General features: G+C 36.9%; 2 protein-coding genes and 1 long non-coding RNA gene across 6 annotated transcripts; 1 reads left to right on the top strand and 2 right to left on the bottom strand.

Annotated features, from left to right (window-relative positions):
• Positions 1-55: 55 nt before the first annotated feature.
• On the bottom strand, positions 56-8959 carry LOC137935550 (uncharacterized). The gene is made up of 13 exons (XM_068780205.1): positions 8874-8959; positions 8725-8787; positions 8453-8632; positions 8100-8231; positions 6164-6303; positions 5895-5981; positions 5601-5726; positions 5355-5504; positions 2673-2744; positions 2208-2309; positions 1205-1375; positions 1031-1110; positions 56-306 (listed from the first exon to the last, which is right to left on the bottom strand). The coding sequence occupies exons 1-13, from the start codon at positions 8902-8904 to the stop codon at positions 246-248; spliced, it is 1395 nt and encodes a 464-aa protein (XP_068636306.1). The 5' UTR covers positions 8905-8959; the 3' UTR covers positions 56-245.
• Positions 8960-9443: 484 nt separating this feature from the next.
• Positions 9444-16749, top strand: LOC137935549 (CRM-domain containing factor CFM3, chloroplastic/mitochondrial-like). 2 transcript variants are annotated; one of them, XM_068780204.1, is made up of 11 exons: positions 9444-10532; positions 11796-12276; positions 12833-12963; positions 13653-14003; positions 14690-14846; positions 15128-15420; positions 15867-15926; positions 16074-16163; positions 16236-16382; positions 16468-16606; positions 16716-16749. In XM_068780204.1, coding segments are annotated over exons 1-11 (2745 nt in total). In that variant the 5' UTR covers positions 9444-9638; the 3' UTR covers positions 16718-16749. The 2 variants fall into 2 exon arrangements, with proteins under 2 accessions (XP_068636305.1, XP_068636304.1); XM_068780203.1 differs by having other exon boundaries at positions 16468-16749.
• Positions 16750-16936: 187 nt separating this feature from the next.
• On the bottom strand, positions 16937-22655 carry LOC137935551 (uncharacterized). 3 transcript variants are annotated; one of them, XR_011109258.1, is made up of 5 exons: positions 22549-22655; positions 21414-21872; positions 17805-19956; positions 17339-17695; positions 16937-17233 (listed from the first exon to the last, which is right to left on the bottom strand). It is a non-coding gene; the product is annotated as an uncharacterized lncRNA (long non-coding RNA). The 3 variants fall into 3 exon arrangements; XR_011109257.1 differs by having other exon boundaries at positions 21414-21470; XR_011109259.1 differs by having other exon boundaries at positions 17805-17861; positions 21414-21470.
• Positions 22656-22681: the final 26 nt, after the last annotated feature.

Below are 22681 nucleotides of genomic sequence, written 5' to 3'. Positions count from 1 at the left end.
CAATGGCAAAACTAATATTTACGAGCTGGTGGATAGTCGTGGTTGCTAACTCATTTTTGTTTTTGATAAAGTGGTTTCTAACTCATGTATGAACAGTCATTGGAATAGTTTCTAAAGTAATAAAAGGAAAAGGAAAAGGAAAAGTAAAATATATGAACCATTCTGCCATATTACAGATGAAAAACTGCTCTAAATATTTTCAAGGGCTAAAAGTAAAAAAATGAATATCCTCTTCCTGAGTCTCTCTATTTTTCTGATTTCTGATGATCTGTTCCATGAAATTTTCTTCCAGCTTCAACAGCTTCCCTGTTCATATTGGCCACAGTAAAGGCAGAATAAGCAAAAGGTACAAGGGTTTTAAAGGATTAAAAAAGTAAATAATGGGCACAGTAAAGACAGAATAAGCAAAAGAGACAAGGGTTTTAAAGGACTAAAGAAACAGTAAGTATTGGCCACAGTAAAGGCCGAATCAGCAAATGAGACCAGGGTTTCAAAGGATTAAATAATCTCCCTCTCCCTCTCCCTCAGACAGAGAGAGAGAGAGAGAGAGAGAGAGAGAGAGAGAGAGAGAGAGAGTCAACAGGCTTATCTCTAGCAACTTAAAATTTTCAAAAGAATGTGCAATGTTTGTTTCCTCGTAACTAAAATGTCTTTGGGGAATGAAGATCAGGACACTCACCCATTAAAGGAAACCTTAGAAATATGATAATTGCTTTCAACCATAAACATCAAACAGTATTTGCTGCTAGAAGTTCAGATTTATGGCCGAACATTTTTCATTTTAATTTCCTTTTGTAAGATCAACTCTTTTTAAACATTTTTCAATACCCAACCACAACACAGTGAGAATTTTGACTAGCTTAAGTATATATGACCAGTGATATTCCATTATAGAATTTTGAAGCAGCCCAGTGTCAGAACAGAGTTTGAGGCACTGAAAGTTACTGAAGTTTGGTTACTTTCTTTTCTTCCTCCGCATGGTAGCTTAGTAACTCCTAATAGAAAGAAATGGGCACATAACAGTAGTAACCTGAAAGCATCTACAAGCCCCTTGTTTTCTGGGTCAAGCTTAACACCCTCATAAAACGCATTGGCTGCTTCATCGAATCTCTGCAAAAAGACAACACCAAATCAATATACTGAATTAGTTAAAAAGTAGCAGAATTTAAAGAATTCAATAGAAAGTTGTTGAAAGTAAACATACTTGTAGTAGACGTAGAGCTGCACCTTCCCTGTAGCATGCTTTTGCCCAGTCTGGTCTTAAAGCTCTGCAAGCTTTAGCATCAGCTAAAGCATGATCAGCTTGCTCTAGCCAAATCCAACAAAGGCTACGGTTAGACAGTAAAGTACCATCAGAAGGGTCAAGATCGATGGCCTGCAAGTTCGTCCCAAAATATTCATCTCAATAAACAGTTGGTGAAGCAGGTCATAATAGTGAGTCACACTTGCAACATGAAGGAAAGGAAGGCTTTTAAACTGAACCCAATATGAGAGTCCTTCACTTTACCAAACCAAGACAACTAGACTCATGGAAACATGAAGAAATATCCATAAAATATGTTAAAGGAATTAAAGTGATGGAAAGAAGTGTTCTAGTGAAGACGTAATAACAGAATTTGGTGTTTCTACCTCCTCATACAACATGTAAAACCCATTACGAAACACTTGACTTTAATAAGCCTGCTTGGAGCTCTTGTAAGTGAACAAATGAGAACTGAAGAGGCAATCATATGTATAATAGCACTAAAAAGAACTTTAAAATTATAGCCTCCCTTGCAGTATATCCCATTGACATATTAAGGCTTTTGTTGATTTTCAGAATTCCATATGTTGCACTCTTCAGTAAAGGAGAGGAGGAGGAAGAAGAAGAAGAAAAGAGAGAAGAGAAAAGGGACGCCAAGCAAAGAGAGGAAAGTGAGCACGTTGAGGAGAGAATGAGGGGAGAATTAGGGTTGTAGACCTCTATCCTAACCCTCCCCTTTAAGCTGTATTTATAGATGCCAAATATTCAAAAAATTATAACTATACCCTAAGGGACAAAGATCAAAAGATAATTACATCAATGACTTGCCTATATCTTTAACAATAATATGAGGAATCTATACTCTTGACATTTGATGTAAATAGGTATAAAACCTGGACTTTGGAGAAACTTGAGTTGATCTACTGATTGACATTCAATAGATTTTTAGGTTTTCAACATTAACCTGTGTGTATGCATCAACTGCCATGAGAAAATCCTTTCTTTTGAAGGCCTTATCTCCTCTTGGTTTTGCTTCTGATGCTTTTTTCTGGGCTTCAGGTGTCACCTGGGTACATCAACAAAAATATTAACGTGTTATTCCTTTATTAATGGTCATAGCTTCTACTAGTTGAACAAAGTATACTAGATTGAAGTGGTTAATGCAGAGAGAGACAGAGAAAGAGGCAGTTTAATAACTACTGATGAACTATAGAGGATCCCATGTATCTCAATAGGTAACAGCTACCCTCCCCTATGGGAGAACCAAGCAGATGAAGAAAAGCACCCAAATTTGATCTCCCATCAATACTGGAGACAATGTAGGTGCACATAAACAGGGTCAATTAAGGTCCAATGTTCATGCAAAACATGCAGTCTAGTGACTAATTTAACAAGAAACAATTCCAGAGCTAACTACAGTAAAGAGTACCTCAGGGATCTGTGCCTTTTGTGAGTTGGACTCTTTTGACAGATGTGCTTCCTTGGCTGATTGTGTTTCCTCCTACATAATGCATATTGTAATATCAATGCAAGGCTGAGATAAATTTAGGCCAAAATAACAGTGAACAGTAAAGGCTAACTCTTGGCCACAACAGGTTGACAGAGGCAAAAAAACACAAGGCCTTACAGATTAAGAAAGATTTCAATCACCAGATGGCTCATATTGCCAATATATAATTTTTTTGCATCCGAGGGGGACATAAGAGATTACATCAAGCAGAGGTAAAAACTAGCTACAAACAAGAAACAAACCTAACTAAACAAATAAAAAGGGCAACAAGCCCATGAGCAGCAACCAAACCCAGGGGGCTTAATGATGATATCAGATGACCGCCTCTTCCAGCAATCCCACACCCCTGTTAGCCAGATTGTCAGCAGCCTCATTTGCTGACAATGGGGTGTGAATCCAAGATGGTTGGCGATGCTGAGTGGTATTGAGAGTGTCCTCGATCTGCAGGAGAAAACGCCATGGGAGTTTTACTTCCTTGGCACACTACGCCATGGGAGTTTTACTTCCTTGGCACACTGGTTGATCTCTACGTCCCTCTCCACCATGGGGGTGGGGGGGGGGGGTTGTATGGCCAAGATCTTTCGCTAAACAGAGACCATGGAGGAGGGCAGCCACCTCGGCTGAGATGGTGTCGGCAACACCAAAGGATCAGCATAGGAAACCATGATTGTGCACTCCCAATTCCTGATGAGACCACAATAACTTGCCGGGTCTAGCCAGCCTTCTGTACTGCCATACAAATTTAACTTTACAGTGCCTGGAGGAGGGGGGCAAAATTGGACATCAAGAGGTGTAGCTACACAATTCATCCACATAAGTTGCCCAAGAGAGGGAAGGGGTAGGGTGCTGCATTTGGTGATGAGGTCAAGAAACGTAAGGAGACAAGAGGTTGAGATTGAAAAACCAGAGAAATTGGTGCCAGATTTTCACCAAAAACTAGTGAAGGAGGAAGTGGTCAACAGTTTCTTCCTTATGTCCATAGAGCTTACAGAAAGAGTTCATAATTATGGTTTCTCTCTTATGTCAGCGATGAAAATCTTCTGTTTTGATGCACGACCATTAGAAAAACATGGCTTTAGGTGTGCCTTTGAGTTCCCAAACTGTAGCAGAAGCACAGCCGACCTCCAGGACATGTTGTTGGGACTTATAGAAGGAGGCAACAGTGAAGTCTCCACTGGAGTCCTTTTTTTTTTTTGTTCATTCAGGTAAGAAGCAACTGCCCTATTTGCCACACCAACCAATTTTTTCCAAATGACAAAATCCTCCCCCTTGCCTCTGATGTACTGGAGATCAAGAATGCTGAGAAAGGAGCTCGTGTTTGCAGCCTCTTCGTCAATGAGGTGGTGCTTGAAGTTGAGGTTCCAGCCACTGTTGGTTTTTACCTCCACAAAAAAAACAATGCTATGCTTGTGACAAGCCAGAGAGAAGAGCTCTGGATAAGCCAGGCACAGAGGAGCTTGCCCAGCCAGCAGTCAAGTCCAAAAATGGACAGAGATCAGACTGCACCCTGAATCTGGTGTAGTTCTTGCCACAGAAAGCGCAAACACACTTTTCTAGATGAGGCAAGTTCTGTCGCACAGGGGTGGGGGGTGCCAACAACTGTCCTCATATCCATTTGCTTTGCAACAATGATGTGTCTCCACAGACAGTCCTTATTATTTCTAAATTTCCAAAGCCACTCAGATTTTTTAATGGGACATTAGGGTTAGTGAAACTATATTACGTCAAAGGATTACCAAAATGTTGAGTTAAATCGACTTGTACATATAGATATGCAAAAAAGTTAAAAATAGGAGAACAGATTCAACTTACCTCTTTTTATTTAAGCTTTAATTATATTCAACAAAGGAAGTTGAATCTGTTCTTCTAAAAAACTTAAAAATATGTTGGTTGAAAATCAACTTACCTCTTTTTCTTAAATACTAAAAAATCATTTTCTTCGTATTTAAATATATTTTAAATTTAAGTGCAAATAAAGAAGTAATTTAAATCATGAATACTTCACGTTATTAAATTTATTTGTTTGAAATAACATAAAAATACATAATTGTTTACAGTAATGATAATTAATAATAAAGTTTTAGAGGATTTATGGATTAACTAATGTCAGGTATAAATGTATATAAAATTATAGAAGAAAGTTTGCGACTATGTTGTTTGACTAGAAAAGTTTAATGGGCCTCTGTATAAAGCTTCATATTCTCCCTGTTATGGAGATTAAGAAGGAAGGAGGCCTTCCCTTCCCCCTGCCGTCCCCATCTTTGAAACACAGAGGAGAAGTACGGAGCTCCCATCTCATAGAGAGGGGGTATGAGATAACTGAAGGAGGGAGGGAGAGACATCACTTCCCCTTCCGAAGAAGAAAAAGAGTGATTGGAAGCAGGGGAGAGCCTCACTCACCCCCTCCTGATTCTTTTTTAATTTATAAATAATTTAATTTTTTAAAATCCATATCTCACTGACAAGATTTGCAAATCCCTGCAGAACCCATGGATTTGAAACCCCTAGCTGATTTCGTGAGCAGTCTTTTCACAAATTTGATAAACACCCTATTATTTACCATTTTAAAGTCAGCAAAATGATGAAATATAAAGCCAATACCTGCTTGGGCCCTTCGGCCTGCATATGTTTGATTATTCCATCAACACTCCAGTCAGGAACATCCAGGATAGAAGATGTTAAAGGCAACAGGATCTCAACAACACCACGATTACCTCTGATTGCTGCTACTTGTACTGACTTCAGACCATCCTGATATAGTAAAAAGATCCAAAATCAGGAAGCATATTCAAAGATATATCAAATTAATAAAAATTCACAAAGAGTTGATAGCATGATCAACCTCACCTCATCAGAGAGATTGGGATCAGCACCCGCCTTTACAAGGCAGTTAATGATCTCTATACTACCACTATCAGCAGCAATATGCAAAGCAGTTGCTCCCCCTGCACTAGTGTTTGGATTAGCACCTGCCTAATTGGAAGAACAATACCAGAAAGTTAATCCATGTGTCCTACCATAGCAGATATGCAGAAGAGCATAACATCAAACAAAGAGAAAAGAAGCAGAGAAGGATATTAAATTGAATGTTAAAATAGTCTAAACAACAGGAGGAAAAAGGTTAAAAAAAGAACCTCCAACCTGAATTAGCAGCTCCAAACATGGCAATGAACCAGCGGCCACTGATGAAAGCAATGGAGTAATATTATCATCAGTTTCAGTGTTAGGCTGAAAAGAAACCAAAGCAAACAATCAGCATAAAATCCCAGAAACTGATTGAAAAAAATGTCCCAGTAAGTTTGATGCCTATAGTTTGGCAGAAAATTATGTAGGGCATATATTAGAAACTACCTGAATAGTTATATTAGCAAACCTTCAAGAAAGTGATCTTCAAGAGAAAGAAAAATTACATTAGCATGTTGTTCTAACAAAAATTTCACAGCTTCTTGTTGTCCATGACCAGCCGCCCAAATCAATGGAGTCCCAGCATCACTCTGTGATTCCACATCAATGCCCTTCGAAACCAAGAAACTTAGCAACTCAACATTACCTGGAAGCATAAAATGCAAGGTTACATAAGCATGGTTTCCTACCCAAAGGTTCACAACTTACTCTCTGTCCACAGGCGTTGCAAATTACAGTAGTGTCATCATCATTTGTTTCCACATCAACCCCTTTGAGAAGCAGGATTGTATCGTCTAGATATCAACTACAAGCCTTTTATATGAAAATATTAAATAGAGAGGGTTCTAAACTTTGAAAGAGTAGAAACAGTAAAAATGTGAATTTAATTTTCACGTGAATGAGCTTACATTTTTTCACTTGAAACATGCATGGCAATGATTTATAGCTTTCTTGCTTTTTGTAACCAGACATTCATATGCTATCAGGTAAATGTGACTATAACAAATGGTAGTACACATAACAGTCCCCTTGAGTTTTCTGAATCAACTTCCATGAGCAGTCATTTCTTTCAAAGCTAGAAACAACTAATGAACAATTTAAAGGTCTAGGATTCTGGCACAATTTTTCAATTAGAGAGTTGTGTTCAATCAGCATTGTTAAAAGACCTAAAAAAAAAAAATAAAGTAACATAAAAAGAAACAAAATGGTTATAACGTTCTCCTCTTTTCTGAACATGCTCTTAGAATTTTCTATTAACTTTGAGAGGTTCATATTCAGAATTTTGCTAGTTTTGGAATGACACATAAAAAACAATAACTTGCTCAGCAATAGGTCCACAAACTAGATTATATGCCGAAGTATGAGACAGAGATGATTTTGAATTACTGCTTTAGCCAATTTTGAATAAATTATGAAGGAGCGAATTCAGCATTTAAACTATAAAAAGGAAAAAAGGAAACAACATTATCAGTACTCATTTGTTCGGTGTGAACTTTGTACAGACAAGAAGTTAAATTTGGGCAGTCTATGAACCATAACAGCAGGACATCTTTTGTCTTATTTTGTCCCAGCATGTGAGTGCTTTCGCTTTACCTTTGTGTATCTCATTCACAACCTTTACTAGTAAACATCTAGAGGATGAGCCTTGTTTTTTTTTTTAAAAAAAAAGATGAGAATTCGTTAAAGAAGGGAAGAATATGCAAGATTACAAAAATTGGCATCCCAATACATAATTTCCAACTGAATAATAAAGATTAAGCAATCCGAATTAGGCACTTCGACTAACTCTAAAAACACAAGAAAATTGGTGTCATGCATGAGGACATCTATATTTAAGTAATTAGTGAAAGACTCAACTGTAGAAGTGGATTTACTTTGGAATTAAATAACCAATTAATTTTGAATGCACAAGAATTCACCTATGTTACTAGTTCAGAAGAAGAAGAGAGAGCAACCAGTACAATAATACAAATGATACTCTGCTGGTCTTCTCTCTTAGCTCTTGAATCTTGTGAAACATAAATTTCCGGTAGTCCATTGTGAGAGATGGCCTACAAGTGTCAGAATGTATTTGGCCGAGTACATTTTTTACCTTTGCTTTCTCGTTAACGAGGATGCACAACTCCTTCCCCATCCTCACCTCAGGAAAATTCCGGTAAAAAACCGTTGTCTAATGATCTCTTGAGATGTATTAACCGGATACTGGTAACAAGTAACTGGTTTGTAATTTCTAGTCACTTTCTCAAATAAACTAAGGACATGATCAACAACAATGACAATAACTCAGGTTCAAAAGAGTGAGGTGCTAGGCATTCTCGTCAGAAAACATTAAAGTAATCATTCAAAGATTAAATTTGCATAATACGAATACAATTCCAAGAGAGATCACCATCCGCCGTAACTTCAAAAATAGCTGAACTTCGAAGGGAAATGCTTAAGTACCTATTCCAGCAGCGTGGTGCAGAGGTGTAGCTCCTAAATGACTAGCAATTGCAGGATCTGCCCCATGTTCAACAAGATACTTGGCAGTGGCAACGTGTCCCTGACGAACTGCATGAAGAAGAGGAGTCTCTCCTGCAAAAGCAACTCACATTATACCGTTTCTTCGTACAGCTATCAAACCAACATTTCAGCAAGCTAACCAAAAGCTACAGTGAACCTCAAACGTAGGGAACGTGAGTGGACACAATTTTTTTTAAAAGGCAGCTGATAAACGGTACCATATCTCAGAAACTAACAGACCAGAAAAAAAAAACGAAATATAGCATAGAAAGGGGAAAAAGTGATGAAATTACCATCATCGTCCTTGACATCCGCAATGTCACCGAGATTCAAGTCTTCAAGCAAATACTTGCAGACTTCAGTCTTCCCTTCCCGTGCGGCAAAGTGAAGTGCGCCTCTTTTATATGCATCTTTAACGTCCGCGATCGTTTTTGCCAACCCCTTCCCTCCATCATCGAGCTGAGTTGCCAATTCTTTCCAAAAAAAACACACACACACAAAAATAAAATAAATCCTAGAAACTATCAATAAAAATGAGCTCCACTGTTCAAATACCTTCACCTACTTTTGAAAAGATCAAGATTTCCAGTTCGAGCTGCGTTGAGAAATTTCTGAACTATCTCCCTCACTGTAACAGAGAAAAATGATGAAAAAAATGTCGACGTGAATGGGAAGGAGAGGTGGCAAAGCTGATTAGAGGAATAAACAAATAACCTGCGAGAGCATTGGAAGCATCGGACGCCATCGAAACTCCTACAGTCCAGTCTCTGAAGCTCGTATGGTTCCGGAACAAACTAGACAACTCCGGGGGGGTGCTTCGGAAGGTTTTGTGCCCGACCAAATAAGAACGGTTGACGGACGTATCGGCGTTACGCGTTACGTCCACATCGTGAACCCTATGTGAAACGTAACTTAGGAAATGTAACATATTTGAGGGCATTATGGCTTAAGATTATTACGTTCAATAAAATGGAGGCTGATATTTATTAGATTTTGACTTAAAGGGCAATATAGATATAGTGGGCTTATTGCTCGATAGATATTGGATTTTAGGGCAATATAGGAAAATCACTATGGCATCATTATTCGCCTAGTGAATAATATTTAGAATAATTATGTAATTAAAATATTATTTTTTAATACAGTTCGAGTTTTATAATATAATTATTTATGATATTATCTTTTTAATAAATATTAAAATTATTTCTAGTCATGTTCATTGCAGCAAAAAAGGTATCTTATTTTCCTGCGACGGTACAATCGATCCCTCTCTGCGCCGCTGGTTGATATTTCTTGTCGCAAGATATAGTTAGTAAAACCTTCATGGGGGCTGAAGCAGAATCCTTCCCAGACTTCATTCCGCTGTAGCTCTCGTCTCCAGTTTTCCATTAGCAGAGTACCTACCTGTCCTTCGTATCAAGTCCGGCTTGATTTCGATAAAATTAATTTTATCACGCTTTGTTTTATGTTGAAGGACTCATGTATCTTGCATATAGTTGTCAAATCCCACCACCAAACTTCTTAGACTCGTTTTACAGCTCCTTTTCCAAGTTTCATGGATGTCGTCTCCAAGTCTTTCCGTACATTCCTCCAACTTCCTCCGGGAAGCAGGTCTCTCCTTTGCTGCAGCTGAATTTCTACTCAATATCGCACCCACAGAAATTCCAAGTAAAAAGAAGTATTTCTGTTGGGCGCATTGGGAATGTCGGTCCATCTTTTGAGAACCTGTCAGGAGTTGTATCACCAACTGGTCGTTGGATTGATAATTGGAAGGAAACCCAGTTTCGAAATCTGCCTAAAAGGCCCCAATCAGCGGTGGATTATCGAAGTAACAGTGTTTCAGGCGAGGAGGATGATGATGGTAGTGTTAGTAATGGTAGAGGTGGCAGTACTATGGAGAGAATTGTGGAGAAATTGAAGAGATTTGGTTATTCCGATGATGCGTATGAAACAAAGACAAGCTTACCGGAGAGAGGCTCCGTCGAGGACATTTTCTACGTTGAAGAAGGAATGCTACCCAATTCACGGGGAGGTTTTTCACCGGAGTCTCCGTTGGGAATGGAAGTTGGTTCTGCTACGACTCTTCGGTTTCCGTGGGAGAAGAAAGTTATTAGTGAAGAAGATGATAAGAGCTTGTTTAAGAGAAGGAGAAGCAAGACTTCTTTAGCAGAATTAACATTGCCGGAGACAGAGTTGCGGAGATTGAGGAATTTGGCTATTCGGACTAAGGAGAAGACTAAGATTGGTGGGGCTGGTGTTACTCGGGAGATTGTTGATAAAATTCATGAGAAGTGGAAAACTTCGGAGGTAGTCAGACTGAAATGTGAGGGAGCTCCAGCACTTAATATGAAGAGGATGCATGAAATTTTGGAGGTTAGTTACTGGGGACAAGTTATGCATAAACGTCTTTGACGTTATCTATATTTTCATCGTCATTTTCCTTTACTAGTTTGTTTTCTCATTTTTAGCCAATAGCATCTGAGATGTATTCTTATTGATTCAGACTCCATGCAATATGGTTGTCACGGCTCTCAGTTTTTTGCATACAAAATATTGGTGCTCTCTTTGTTCTTCACCTAGTAGAGTAAACAGTTTTTTTGGCTGACAGTATCTGGATGTCCTACATAAATGTCCAGGAATAAAACAGTGTTTTGCTTGTTTTTTTTTTATCTTATGCTTTAAGAGCCAGTAAAAGGCAAAGAAAAAGGAAAACAATGAATTATAAAGATTCTCTGGATGTGTTTCTACGCTTTGTGAGTCAGGTGAAGTTAAATCATAGGTTTCTGCATGGTTTCTATTAGTGCATACCTTTGAAGAATTTGTAGATGCTAATGCTTTTAATCATTGTATTAAAATATGTACTTACCCAAGAAAATCACATTTATAATTCATCTGCCAGATAGCTCATGTGCATATTAATCTCTCTGCAGTTTGAGGTGTAGCATTTGTGTGTTGTCAATATTTTGGGAAAAAAAGGGAAAGTCTACAGAGTTATAAATTTCTACAGATTGCCATGAAACATAATCACTAAAGTTTTTACCTGACAAGTGGTGTCTAAATATTCAAGTGTAATAGGACATGTCCACTCTTGATTACTACTGTCTCATACATACTGCACTCGCCCAGCTTAATTAGATATTTAGTCCACCTCTACATGGAAAAGAAAGTAAAGGGAAAAAGTGCTCCATGATTCTCTGAAGCAGAGAGAGTTGGTGACTTAGATCGTGACTAGAAAACTTATGTACTTGTTCATTTTCACTAGAGTTCAAGCATGTATCAAATAAATTGATTTGTGAGCTAATTTGTGCTTCAGAAATCAAGATAGATTATAAAAATCGCATATAGCCAGATTAGATGTTAATATGATATTTCAGCATTAGAATCTCTGATTTGAAGTTCCAAACATCGCTCAAATGCCAAACTTTATGTTCTCTTGCTTCGACTTTGAATGAAATTCACCTCTTTCAAAAAAAAAAAAGTGTCTAATCCTGCATGAATTTCAGTTCTTCCCATAAAATTAGAGTGTCTATCCTGCATAAATTTTATTTTCTTAGCAGATAGTTTTTTCAGTTTCTACATTTAAGCTTCTTTTACTTCCATATATCATTTGATGTTCCATCTTCTACCTATGAACAGAGAAAGACTGGAGGGTTGGTTATTTGGAGGTCCGGCACTGCTGTTTCTTTGTATAGAGGCGTGGAGTATGAACTTTCTCCAACACAAACTGCAAAAAAACAAGTTAGAAATATTCAGGACAATGGTTTTAATTCATCAGCCGTAATTTCTGCTAAAGCTAATGCTGTTCACACAGAGAAGGGTACTGAAAATGAAGCTCGTAAAAGCTCAGTAATGGAAGTTCAAAATGAACCTGCATCATCACCTAAAATCAACTATGAAGTGGAAGTTGATAAGCTATTAGATGGCCTGGGACCCCGTTATACAGATTGGCCGGAAGGGGATCCATTACCTGTGGATGCTGATATGCTCCCTGGAGTGGTCCCAGGTTACAGTCCCCCTTTCAGAATTCTTCCTTATGGAGTGAGATCTGTTCTAGGAAACAAAGAAATGACAGCCTTACGTAGGCTTGCAAGAGTATTGCCTCCCCATTTTGCTTTAGGTATGTCAAGAGCTTTTTTATTTGATTCACATTTCATCTTCCAACCTCAGAAATTTGTATCGTCGGCTATCTTTTTATCCTTTTTATTTATGTCATGTTTTACTACCCAACTAGAAGCATGATTTAGGAAAATGTTCATGTTCCTTTCGAGGAACAAAAGCTCACTTCTTTAGTGAGTGTGATAGGACCTTCAAGTCATCATGGTTGAAGCTATCTTGCAATGTCAAAAAGCAATATTAAAAATGGTGAAGCTATTACCTGACCATTTTAATATGTACCTTTTCAAGTGTTATTACTGGTCAGCACTATTTCAAAAAACAAAACAAAAGTGTTTTACTGGTTATTCAACAGAGTCTAGAAGCCTGACTTGTTTATTAATTTGTGTAAGAAGAAAAAGTTAACACTATTATTTTTCTGGAGCTATACACCTAGTACATCAGGCTTTTGTTTTGCTTAATCATTAAGAAGCAGCACCATAAAAATATTTTTTAATAAATTGATGGCCTTATTTAACTTTTGTATAAACGGTGTTTTACAATATCTGTGCTGATCCTAGGAAGAAGCCGGCGGCACCAAGGATTGGCTGTAGCAATGGTTAAGTTGTGGGAGAGAAGTTCTGTTGTAAAAGTTGCTCTAAAGCGTGGTGTACAGCTTACAACTAGTGAGAGAATGGCTGAAGATATCAAAGTATGTCACCTTTTCTGATTTTAGAATCTAATTGGGTAGAGTTATCAAAATATATATACAAATGCTTCTGACATGCCAATGCCATAGGACGCTATTGATGGTGGGTCAAAACCCCCGTTTTCTGTGGTTGCACATGTGCTCATGCCTCCGACTGATTATGTAAGACTGAGAGAAATTGTTGTGAGAGATTACTCTCACATTGGTTTAGGCTTAGAAAGATTCTGTGCTTATTAATTGGAATAGACCTCCTCACTTCTGGTGGTCATTAGTGGGGAACTAGTACAATTTCTACAGTTATGAATTCCCTTATTATATGGTGGTGCAGTTTCCTGTTAAGTTGATTCTATTGAAATGAAAATAGGTGCTTTCTGTTTTATCTCATCCAATTTTGCCTGCTGATTTTTATTTATTTAAATGTTTATTGACTGGCTTTGTTTGTCTTACATTGCAACCTTTAGTTAAACCATTTATGCTTTTTTTGCACTTGAAAGAAACTTATGTATTTAATCAAAATATCCTGGCAGCTAACCCAAAGGGCTAGCTAAGGAAGTGTGTTCCATTCGTTGTTAGGAATCTATTGTATCGTAAGGGCTTTTTTGGCCCCTTTTTGTACTAGTTTTATCTTGACTATAAAAAGCTAAACACTATTTCAAAAAAAAAAAAAACTTATGTATTGTACCGCTTTTCAGAAATTGACAGGAAGTACAATTATTACAAGAAACAGGGACTTCATAGTATTCTACAGAGGCAAGAATTTCTTGTCTCGTGAAGTGACAGAGGCATTACTGGAGAGAGAGAGATTGGCAAAGGCTTTACAGGATGAAGAGGAGCAAGCACGGCTGAGAGCTTCTTCTGCAGTCATTTCAAATGCTGAATCAGTTGAACAGCCGGGCCCTGCTGGTACTCTTGGAGAAACCCTAGAAGCTGACTCTCGTTGGGGAAAGAGGTTGGATGACAGTGACAAGGAAAAGATGATGAGAGCTGCTGAGGTAGCAAGGCATGCTGACCTGGTCAGGAAACTAGAGAAGAAACTTTATCTTGTAAGCTTCTTAAACTTGAGTTTTACGGTGTGTGTTCATATTGGTTTATGATATCTTCCAAGAAACTCTTGTTGGGGAAAGTGGTATGGGTGATAAGCAGTTGTATCAACCAGCTTTGCGCACTGGTTGGTCATATTCCTGTATAATTACCGAGTACCCGCTGCTAGAAATTTGGCTTGTAATTTTAGTTTGTGGTAAGGTGATTGTAGCCAGACTGACCAATTTTCTGCAGCGGCTGAGCATGTTTTCTTAAACATCACTGCATGAAAAAGCCACCTGAATGATGAATGAACTTCTTGAATTTCATTTTGACCATCTATCAAGCCGTATATTTGATGACATAAAACTCATTACTGGCAAAACTTTTGCTTCATGACTGTACCTATGGTAGTTTCCTGTTTCTGAGCCTCTAGGTGCTTAAGTTGTTATCAAGTTGATTTGTATTTATGAATTATGATAAGGGGAAGGCATTATTGTAATTTCCTGTAGATTATAATTATATATGTGTAACGGGAGAAAATCAGGGAATTTTCGAATCAGAAATCAATCTCTTGATTTACCTTTGTTCGAAGAAATCGTTTGACATAAGTTTGCATTTATTTAAGTACACAGTTGATTTGCACTTTACTGTATTTGCATATGTAGGCATAAAACCATTTCATCATCAACTTTTGTTTGTTAAACAGGCTGAGCGCAAGTTAATGAAAGCAGAAAATGCCTTAAATAAGGTGGAAGCATTCTTGAAACCAGCAGAGCGTGAAGTAGATCCAGAGAGCATAACTGATGAAGAAAGGTTTATGTTCCGTAAACTAGGCTTGCGGATGAAAGCATTTTTGCTTCTGGGTAACTTACTAAACCAATAATTATTCGGTCAACTAATTTTTTTTTTTAATGAAGATTGTAATGTTTTATGAGGAAGTTTATAACAGCATAAATGCTCTCCAATTCCCCTAGTAGTCTTTCTTCATTTTTTGACATACAAAAAAAAGAAAAGAGAAAATAGGTGTGCTCACGTGGCTGGAATTTTGATTGTGATTGTTATGTTTTAATTTTCATTTGGATGGATTATTTCAATTGTTTTGTTAGATGTAGAGAACTTAAAGTAACATGTTTTCCTTTTTCAGGTAGGCGAGGAATTTTTGATGGGATAGTAGAGAATATGCATTTACACTGGAAGTATCGGGAGCTGGTTAAGGTTATTATAAAAGCCAAGAATTTTTCAGAGGTCAAGAATGTTGCGCTGTCTCTTGAGGCTGAAAGTGGGGGTGTTTTGGTTTCTGTGGACAAGATCTCAAAAGGTTATGCTATTATTGTCTTTCGGGGAAAGGACTATAAGCGTCCAGCAACTCTGAGGCCTAAGAATCTCTTAACCAAAAGGAAAGCTTTAGCTCGGTCAATTGAGCTTCAGAGGCACCAGGTAAATCCTTTAGCAAGATATTACTTCAGGGGGCAGTGAGAGAATAAGAACCCACTTATGCTGATTTCTATGGCGTAGTGAATGAAAGACCCACCATCAGTAGAAGAGTCTCATTGCCCTAAGGTTTGAAGTGCAAAGAATGTCAAGTCACCATACTTCACTAACCGAATACCCACAGATGGTCTTTTAAATAAACAATACCAGATACTAGTTTTGAATTGGTTTTTATTTATTTTTTTGTTTTTTATAGCTTTGTAGTTTATGGCTTCCGATAATTCTCAATCTATGGTCAAACGGTGACTCTCAGATCGCCTGTGATATTTTCATCTTGGATTACCCTGTTTAGGTGTGAAGTTATGATTGGAAAGAATGTCTTATCTCGTTACCTTATTGCCTGATTTGTTTTGTTTATTGAATTGCTTGTTGAGCATTCCTATGATTTGCAGGCACTTTGCAGTCATACTTCAAATGTGCGCAAACAAGTGGAGAAGCTGAAGTCAGAACTTGTAAGCTACTTGCCTCTGTCAAAACATGGATATACTTGGCCTAATTTGGACCTGCTTTTTACTTCAGATCTAGATTGACAGTAGAAAGATTTCCCATTTCTACCTTCTCTCACTCCTTTATTTATTTTTATTTTATGGTTTGCATAGAATCACATGGAGACCTTGAAGGACAAGGGTGACAAGGAATTGTATGAGAAGTTGGATTCCTCGTATCCTACAGACGATGAAGAAACAGAGGTGAGAATTGATTTTGATGTCCTTTTGGAGGATTCAACCAGACACATGATTTATCCTTGCCCCCTTTAACAGGATGATGGGGAGGAGGCTTATCTTGAGACGTATGACAGTGAGGAGGAAAACGACAGAGAGGACATTGAATCCTTGAGTGATGGTGGAGACGACGAATTTTATGCAAAACTAGGCTCTGCAAGTCTAACGGAAGACGAATGCTCAGAGGTGAATCTCATACTTGTTATGCTTTCACCTTGTTAGTGCATTAGTCCCAGGTTTAAAACAGTGTTTCTTTACGTTTTTGTGACAGGATGAAGCTGAAGAAGATGATTTGGTAAGATTTGATGGTAAGAAGGATGACGATGGAGATGACATTCCAAATAATTTGAATTCAGAAACTAGCTTCAACCATGATTACCACGACCATGTTGTCGGCACTAATCACCCATGTATGTAAAATCTTTTTTTTTCTCTGAAAAAATACGACCTTACATGGCTTTAACAGATTCTTTCATGTCCCTTGTGTAAGCGAGAAGCCTTGTAAATTGCTCATTTCAGGATAATGAAGAAAGTGTAATCTGTTGATGCTTCCCCTCGAGAATATAACAATGTCCGGATGAAGATAATGAACCGATGTCTGTAACAGCTTAGTCGATCTTTCAAACAATGGGTCTTTCTAACTTGTCTGAATAAGCCTCATTGTGAACAGAGGACTAATGAAACTGGTAGTACATTCAAATACATATTTGCTCCAAAAGAAGTTTTCTCTGACCGTCACGATAATGTTAATCCATTTCTGCAGTATAAGTGTTGAAAATTTGTTTGATTCTAATAAATGTTGCTTTCTGAATACAGTTATAGATCAAAGCAGGGTAGAACATTGTTTTTTTCATAGAAGAAGTGTCACATTATCTCATTTTCTAAGTATTTCTGGGCAGTTAGAACACAATTGTTTCTTCTTCCAACACATCATCGCAAAACCTTAATTAAACTAAAGCAACCACAAATCAGCGCATGTTTCCTTCTTCCAACACATCGATCATATTGAATATGTCCTTCTCTGCCCTCGATTGAACCTGTGTCAAGGTGATATTTCTGTATCTAAGATTACTCTCATTAGGAACGGGAAAGAAACAAAAAATTAATCTAAGAAAAAAAAGTGGATGAGCAATAAAAAGCACCTTCTTTTATAGAAAAAATGGCAGCATCAATGGTTCCCTCTGCATAAATTGATCTACCAGAGACATTCTGTTGAAACTCAAAAAAGACTCCGGAGGCAATGTTGCACAAGTGATCATAATACTGATAGATAGTCAAGCAGAGATGAGAAGTTGCATTTGATCAGGAGAAATTAAATGGTACATATGAAATACATGACCAGATAGATGCTCGTCGGGGACACCTCTACTTGTATTTTTGGGTCCCCTGATCTGCTAAACCTGTTGTGCAGATAAATTACTCTCTATATCAATGTGAACGCATTGCACTTGCTGCTGTACACGAGGGAAATCATCTCTCTAAGCTCACTTCAAGGCATTCTAGCATCACATTTTAACATCCACAAATAGAAGATGTAGTTAGAAGTTTTACCATAATGAAACTTGCAAAGAAAACAAGGTCAGTCATTAAGATAGTTGATGGACTTACCTAAATATAACCACCATTACTCATTCTCGACTACCCGAGCAATATCCACGCCATCAACTAAGAACTCCAACACAATGTAAACGAAGAAATCACTGATTATTACAGCTAGAATACCAATAATACAAATTAGACAACTTTTAACATTCACAATTTAAATTACACAAATAATAAAAATATTTACCTTTGATGACTACTTTCTTGACAATGTATTAGACTGCCAACTGGTGGATTTCGACATTTTCTAATATTATGCCCTGGTTGTCTACATCTACATAACAACGTACTTCTCTATCCATTTCTGTATGCATACGAACAGAACGAGGTCGACCAAATTGACTCTTTGCAAGAGGAGGAAGAACTCGTTCACCCGTGTCAAACCAATAAAGTTTATCTTTAGGAGGAGAGAAACCCATTGCATATGTTTGTTTATATGTTTCTCTTGTATACCAATGTCCACATAATTGATTAAAATCAAAATAAATTTTCCACATACTGCAATGGCATGGATACAAGGAATTTTTTTTCATTTGAAAATAGTTGCATCTGCAAATCAACTTGATAAGATTTCCTTCATACACATACACATTGTACACAATATTGTGATATTGAGATACCCAAAACTTTTTTGCTTTATCCACATTTACTTCTCAAAGCAGCATCAATAGGAGTACAAAAAGATCTCATTTTTGCTGCATTTTCTCCCCTTTTCACAAAAAAATTGTTCGATCTATAAAAAGTTGCTTCTACCAATGCTTGAATAGGAAGACTTTTGACACCTTTGAGAACACTATATAAACTCTCAGATATATATGTGGTCATCACACCAAATCAAACATTGCCATCATGTGCTAGTGACCAAAACTCAAGACTCAAACCCCCCTCTGTTAATAATTCTTTACCTCGTGCACTTTGTTGTCTAATCAATTCCATTGTATAATCAAATTCCATGATAGTTGTTTTCTTTGCACAAGACCATATGAGATCAATCAAAATATCATTTTTGAACAGCTTCTTGAAATTAGCAACTATATGACGCACACAAAGTCGATGAAATCATTCTAGTCGTGGAAATTGATTCTGGACTGCCCTAATCAAATCCTTTTGGCAATTTGAAATGAGAGTAATGGATCTTCTTCCTCGAACAACAAAATGATCTAAATAAGCCAAAAACCATTCCCAATTATGTTGATTTTCTGATTCAACAATTACAAAGGCAAGAGGAAACAAACCATTGTCCCCATCAAGAGCAGTAGCAATTAACAAATACTTAGGATACTTCCCATGTTAATGTGTTCCATCAATACTAATAAAGGGCCTACAATATTGAAACCCTGTAATAGATGGCCCAAATCCCAAAATACACATTTAAACCTCCTTTCTTGACCAATTTCACCACAACACAGTACATGCTCATTATTTGGATTTGACTCTTTTATTGCATTTAAAAACTTTGGAAGCAAATTGTATGAGTCAGCCCAATCACCAAAAAGTGTTTTCATAGCCTTGCATTTTGCTTTCCATGCTCTCTCATATGAAATACAAATATGATACTCATCTTTCATGATCTGCCTAATATCATCAAGAGTTAAGGTAAATTTAGTCCACAGATTTTGCATAATGACCTTACAAATGAAAGATGATGTGCATTGTAGATGACCATGGCGAATAGTAGAATTAATACATGTATGACCCCCACCATATGTTCCATTTTTTCTTCTATTTTCGACTACAAAATGCTGCAATACTCCAAGGGCATTCATCATGGACACATTTGACTTTATAATCATCAGCACTAGATCTCAATATCTTATACTCCACGTGTCTTTCAATCGAATATTTTCAAAGATAAAACTGCAATTGAGATTTATCCTCAAATACTTGGCCCACACTGATATTATCTGAATTTAGATCCAAATTTTCTCTTATTCCAGGAATACTATTCACACCACTAGTATTAACCCCCCAAGCGTCTTCATATTTATCTAGGTGCCCAAATGCATCTGTTGCTTCAACTCTATCTTTAGAAACCCCGACTTCCAGTATCTCATCTCCCTCATGATCAATGGCAATTGTCGTGCTTCTATTAACATCACTATTTTCTAATTCAATATCATCACCACTTAAACTCTCACTACTATCATCACTCAAACCCCTGAATACAAATTAGATAAGCATAAATACTTGTTGATATACAATAAACATTACTCATCATCTACACATCAACTAATATAATGGTGTATAGAATTACCTTGGTGAAGATGGTCCACTCTCAGATAGTGATGCTATAGGCAATGGGTTAAAAAACCTCACTTCACCCTTTTGTGTATTAAACTTATATTTTATAATGGTTAATATTCAAAAACGGATCTCATATAAACTTATTACAATCTACATCATGAATATATAACTATAAATACTTTTTTTTTAGAGGGGCGTGGCGTGATTCGAACTTGTGACCTGACGCACCTAATGTAAACAGAATACCACTAGACCAAACGGCCTTAGGTTTTTGCCATTGAAGTATCGCATATGCATTAAGAAGTTGAGTACCATGAAGACACAGGAATTTTTCCATTTTTTTTTTGTCCCAGCACAAGAGACCAATCAACAGTTGGAAACATGACTAACCTTTTTACTCCTTTGTATCGCCAAATCTATTTGACAGTTTTTTTTTATGAGATGTTTCACCACCTAAGTCCCGATACCTTGTACACTCCCTTCCACAATTCTTTGCCTTAGAGCTTTTTTTTTCCATGTAAATCTCCACAACAATGGATTGATTACTTGAATAAAAACTAAATAAGGTAGCTAGGCTTTGATCATTTTGCACATAAAAAATAGTAAAACACCCATAATAAAAAGGAAGTTTGGCCTTGACAATAATTGTATGAGTTGTAACATCCCACCTAGTCACTCCATACATTATCGTCAACAACTCACTAAAATTAGTCGAAACTGCAATCTTCCTTAAACGTGATAGACCTCCTTTATAGCCAATAAAATTTCCAAGATTCTCCTTCAATTGCCCATTATATAGAGAAAAAAAACACGAACCATTGACACCATATTATCTACAAAATTTACATATACACCATATTATTAACACTAAGAAAAGTTTTTCATTTACCTAAATGAAGGAACAAGTATTTAAATGAAATCCTACAACTTCTAGACTCCATTACAAGTTCAAGATATCCAATGTACGTATAAAAATTGTAGTTCTCTATGAATGCCAAATAATCTATTCCATATTGCTTTTTTCACCGAAGCAGGCTATGGACCATGGAGATCTGTTGGCATGAAGGGCTCTAGTTACCTGCTTTTCTAGTTGCAACATATCCTTGCATTTAGCATCATACACAACAATAGATAACTTATCGAGTACGAAAAGAGACATCAAAGAGATTTTTCAGTCAATAATATAAAAAGTAGTGCCTCATAATAAAAAGAAATCAAAGAAACTATATTAACAATCAAACTAATGCCAAAGACTCTCAAAGTAGTCGATACATCAATCACCAAAATGTATACCTAAACCTCATTTTAACATTATACATCCCACTAAAAGTCATTTCAATCATTGAAATATAAAAGAACCTTCATTCATACCTTTTTTTTCTTTTTTGAGAAATCATTCATACTTCTATCATCTTACTAACCATAACACTGCAATCAATACAAGGGTCAATGTACTTTTTCTTCTTCTTTTTTTGTCAATATGGGTATTATAGCTAATACCCTAAAAGGCAGGCATCTTAATTCTCTGAATCAATGGACAATATAAGAATAAGAATAAGAAATCATGCTTTCACCATATTGGCTTCCCCCTAAATTTGAATCCCAAAGGATTGTTTACGCTGTAACAAGAAATAAAAAAATTTCCCAAGCTTCAAGACAAAGGTATAGTACATTCAGCTGATCTATTCAGTTAAAACTTAAGAATCCCAATGTACTTGAAGTAAAAATCAAAATGGTCCACAAAGTGCAAATACACCTTCATGTCTGCTTTAGACGCTATAATTTCCATATCATGTCAAACCACCGGAAGAAAATGATGAGATTGTACAGCTAGATAAAAACAGGGGACTGGTTAGTGCAAATTCTGACCCTACCTTGAAGTGTTTGTCTCACTTCGCAGCAGAAGAAACAAAGTTATCTCAACTCTTTCTCCAAAAACCATAAATTGTAAGTATCCAACTAACACCTTGTAATAATGCAAAAATATTTTTTGCTCAAACAAGTTCTTAAGACCAATTGAAAGTAGTTGCATGAAATAATTAGTATTTCACTTTCAAACCATGGGTAATCAATCAAAGGCCCAATTGGCACGGATTCTAATTTTATAAATTTAAAGTTGGATAAAAAAAAATTAATTCATGAAAGCCCTTCGATAGACCTAAAGATTCATCACTCAAGAATCGGTAATCAAATATAACGGACAAACCCAGTTTTGAGTGTAAAGCGCTTTTAAAGGAAGATACACAAAGTTGATATAATTTAAGAAATAATTAATATTTCACTTTTAAGTAAATAGAGGTGTAGGGAAGATTTTGGAGGAAATAGGGTTTTTGCTTGGAGGAAAAGGGGGTGGGTGCCCTATGGCACTCCCATAGTGATGAGCTCAATAAAACCTGGAGTTTCACCTTTCACACCGATGAAACATTATTCTTCCTCTTAACCAAAAACAGGCAAAACAAAGGTAAGCCAGCACCAGCAACAAGAAGAAGACTTTTCTACGAATTACCTGCACCAAGATTTACCGACACAGAAAACAGCTTCCCTCCCTCACTGTCGCCGGGAAAATCGAAGGGTATGGATGAAAGCTGGAAGGGGGAATAAAGTTCTCTAAGAAACAAATATACGGCAAAGCACTTCCA

This window comes from Aristolochia californica, unplaced genomic scaffold (genome assembly GCF_029961685.1).
Source record: "Aristolochia californica isolate CCGP_79_NKW_82.1479 unplaced genomic scaffold, dmAriCali1.0.hap1 SCAF_6, whole genome shotgun sequence".
NCBI lineage: Eukaryota > Viridiplantae > Streptophyta > Magnoliopsida > Piperales > Aristolochiaceae > Aristolochia > Aristolochia californica.
Note: the sequence above shows the minus strand (reverse complement) of the source record. Positions and strands in the feature narration are given on the sequence as shown.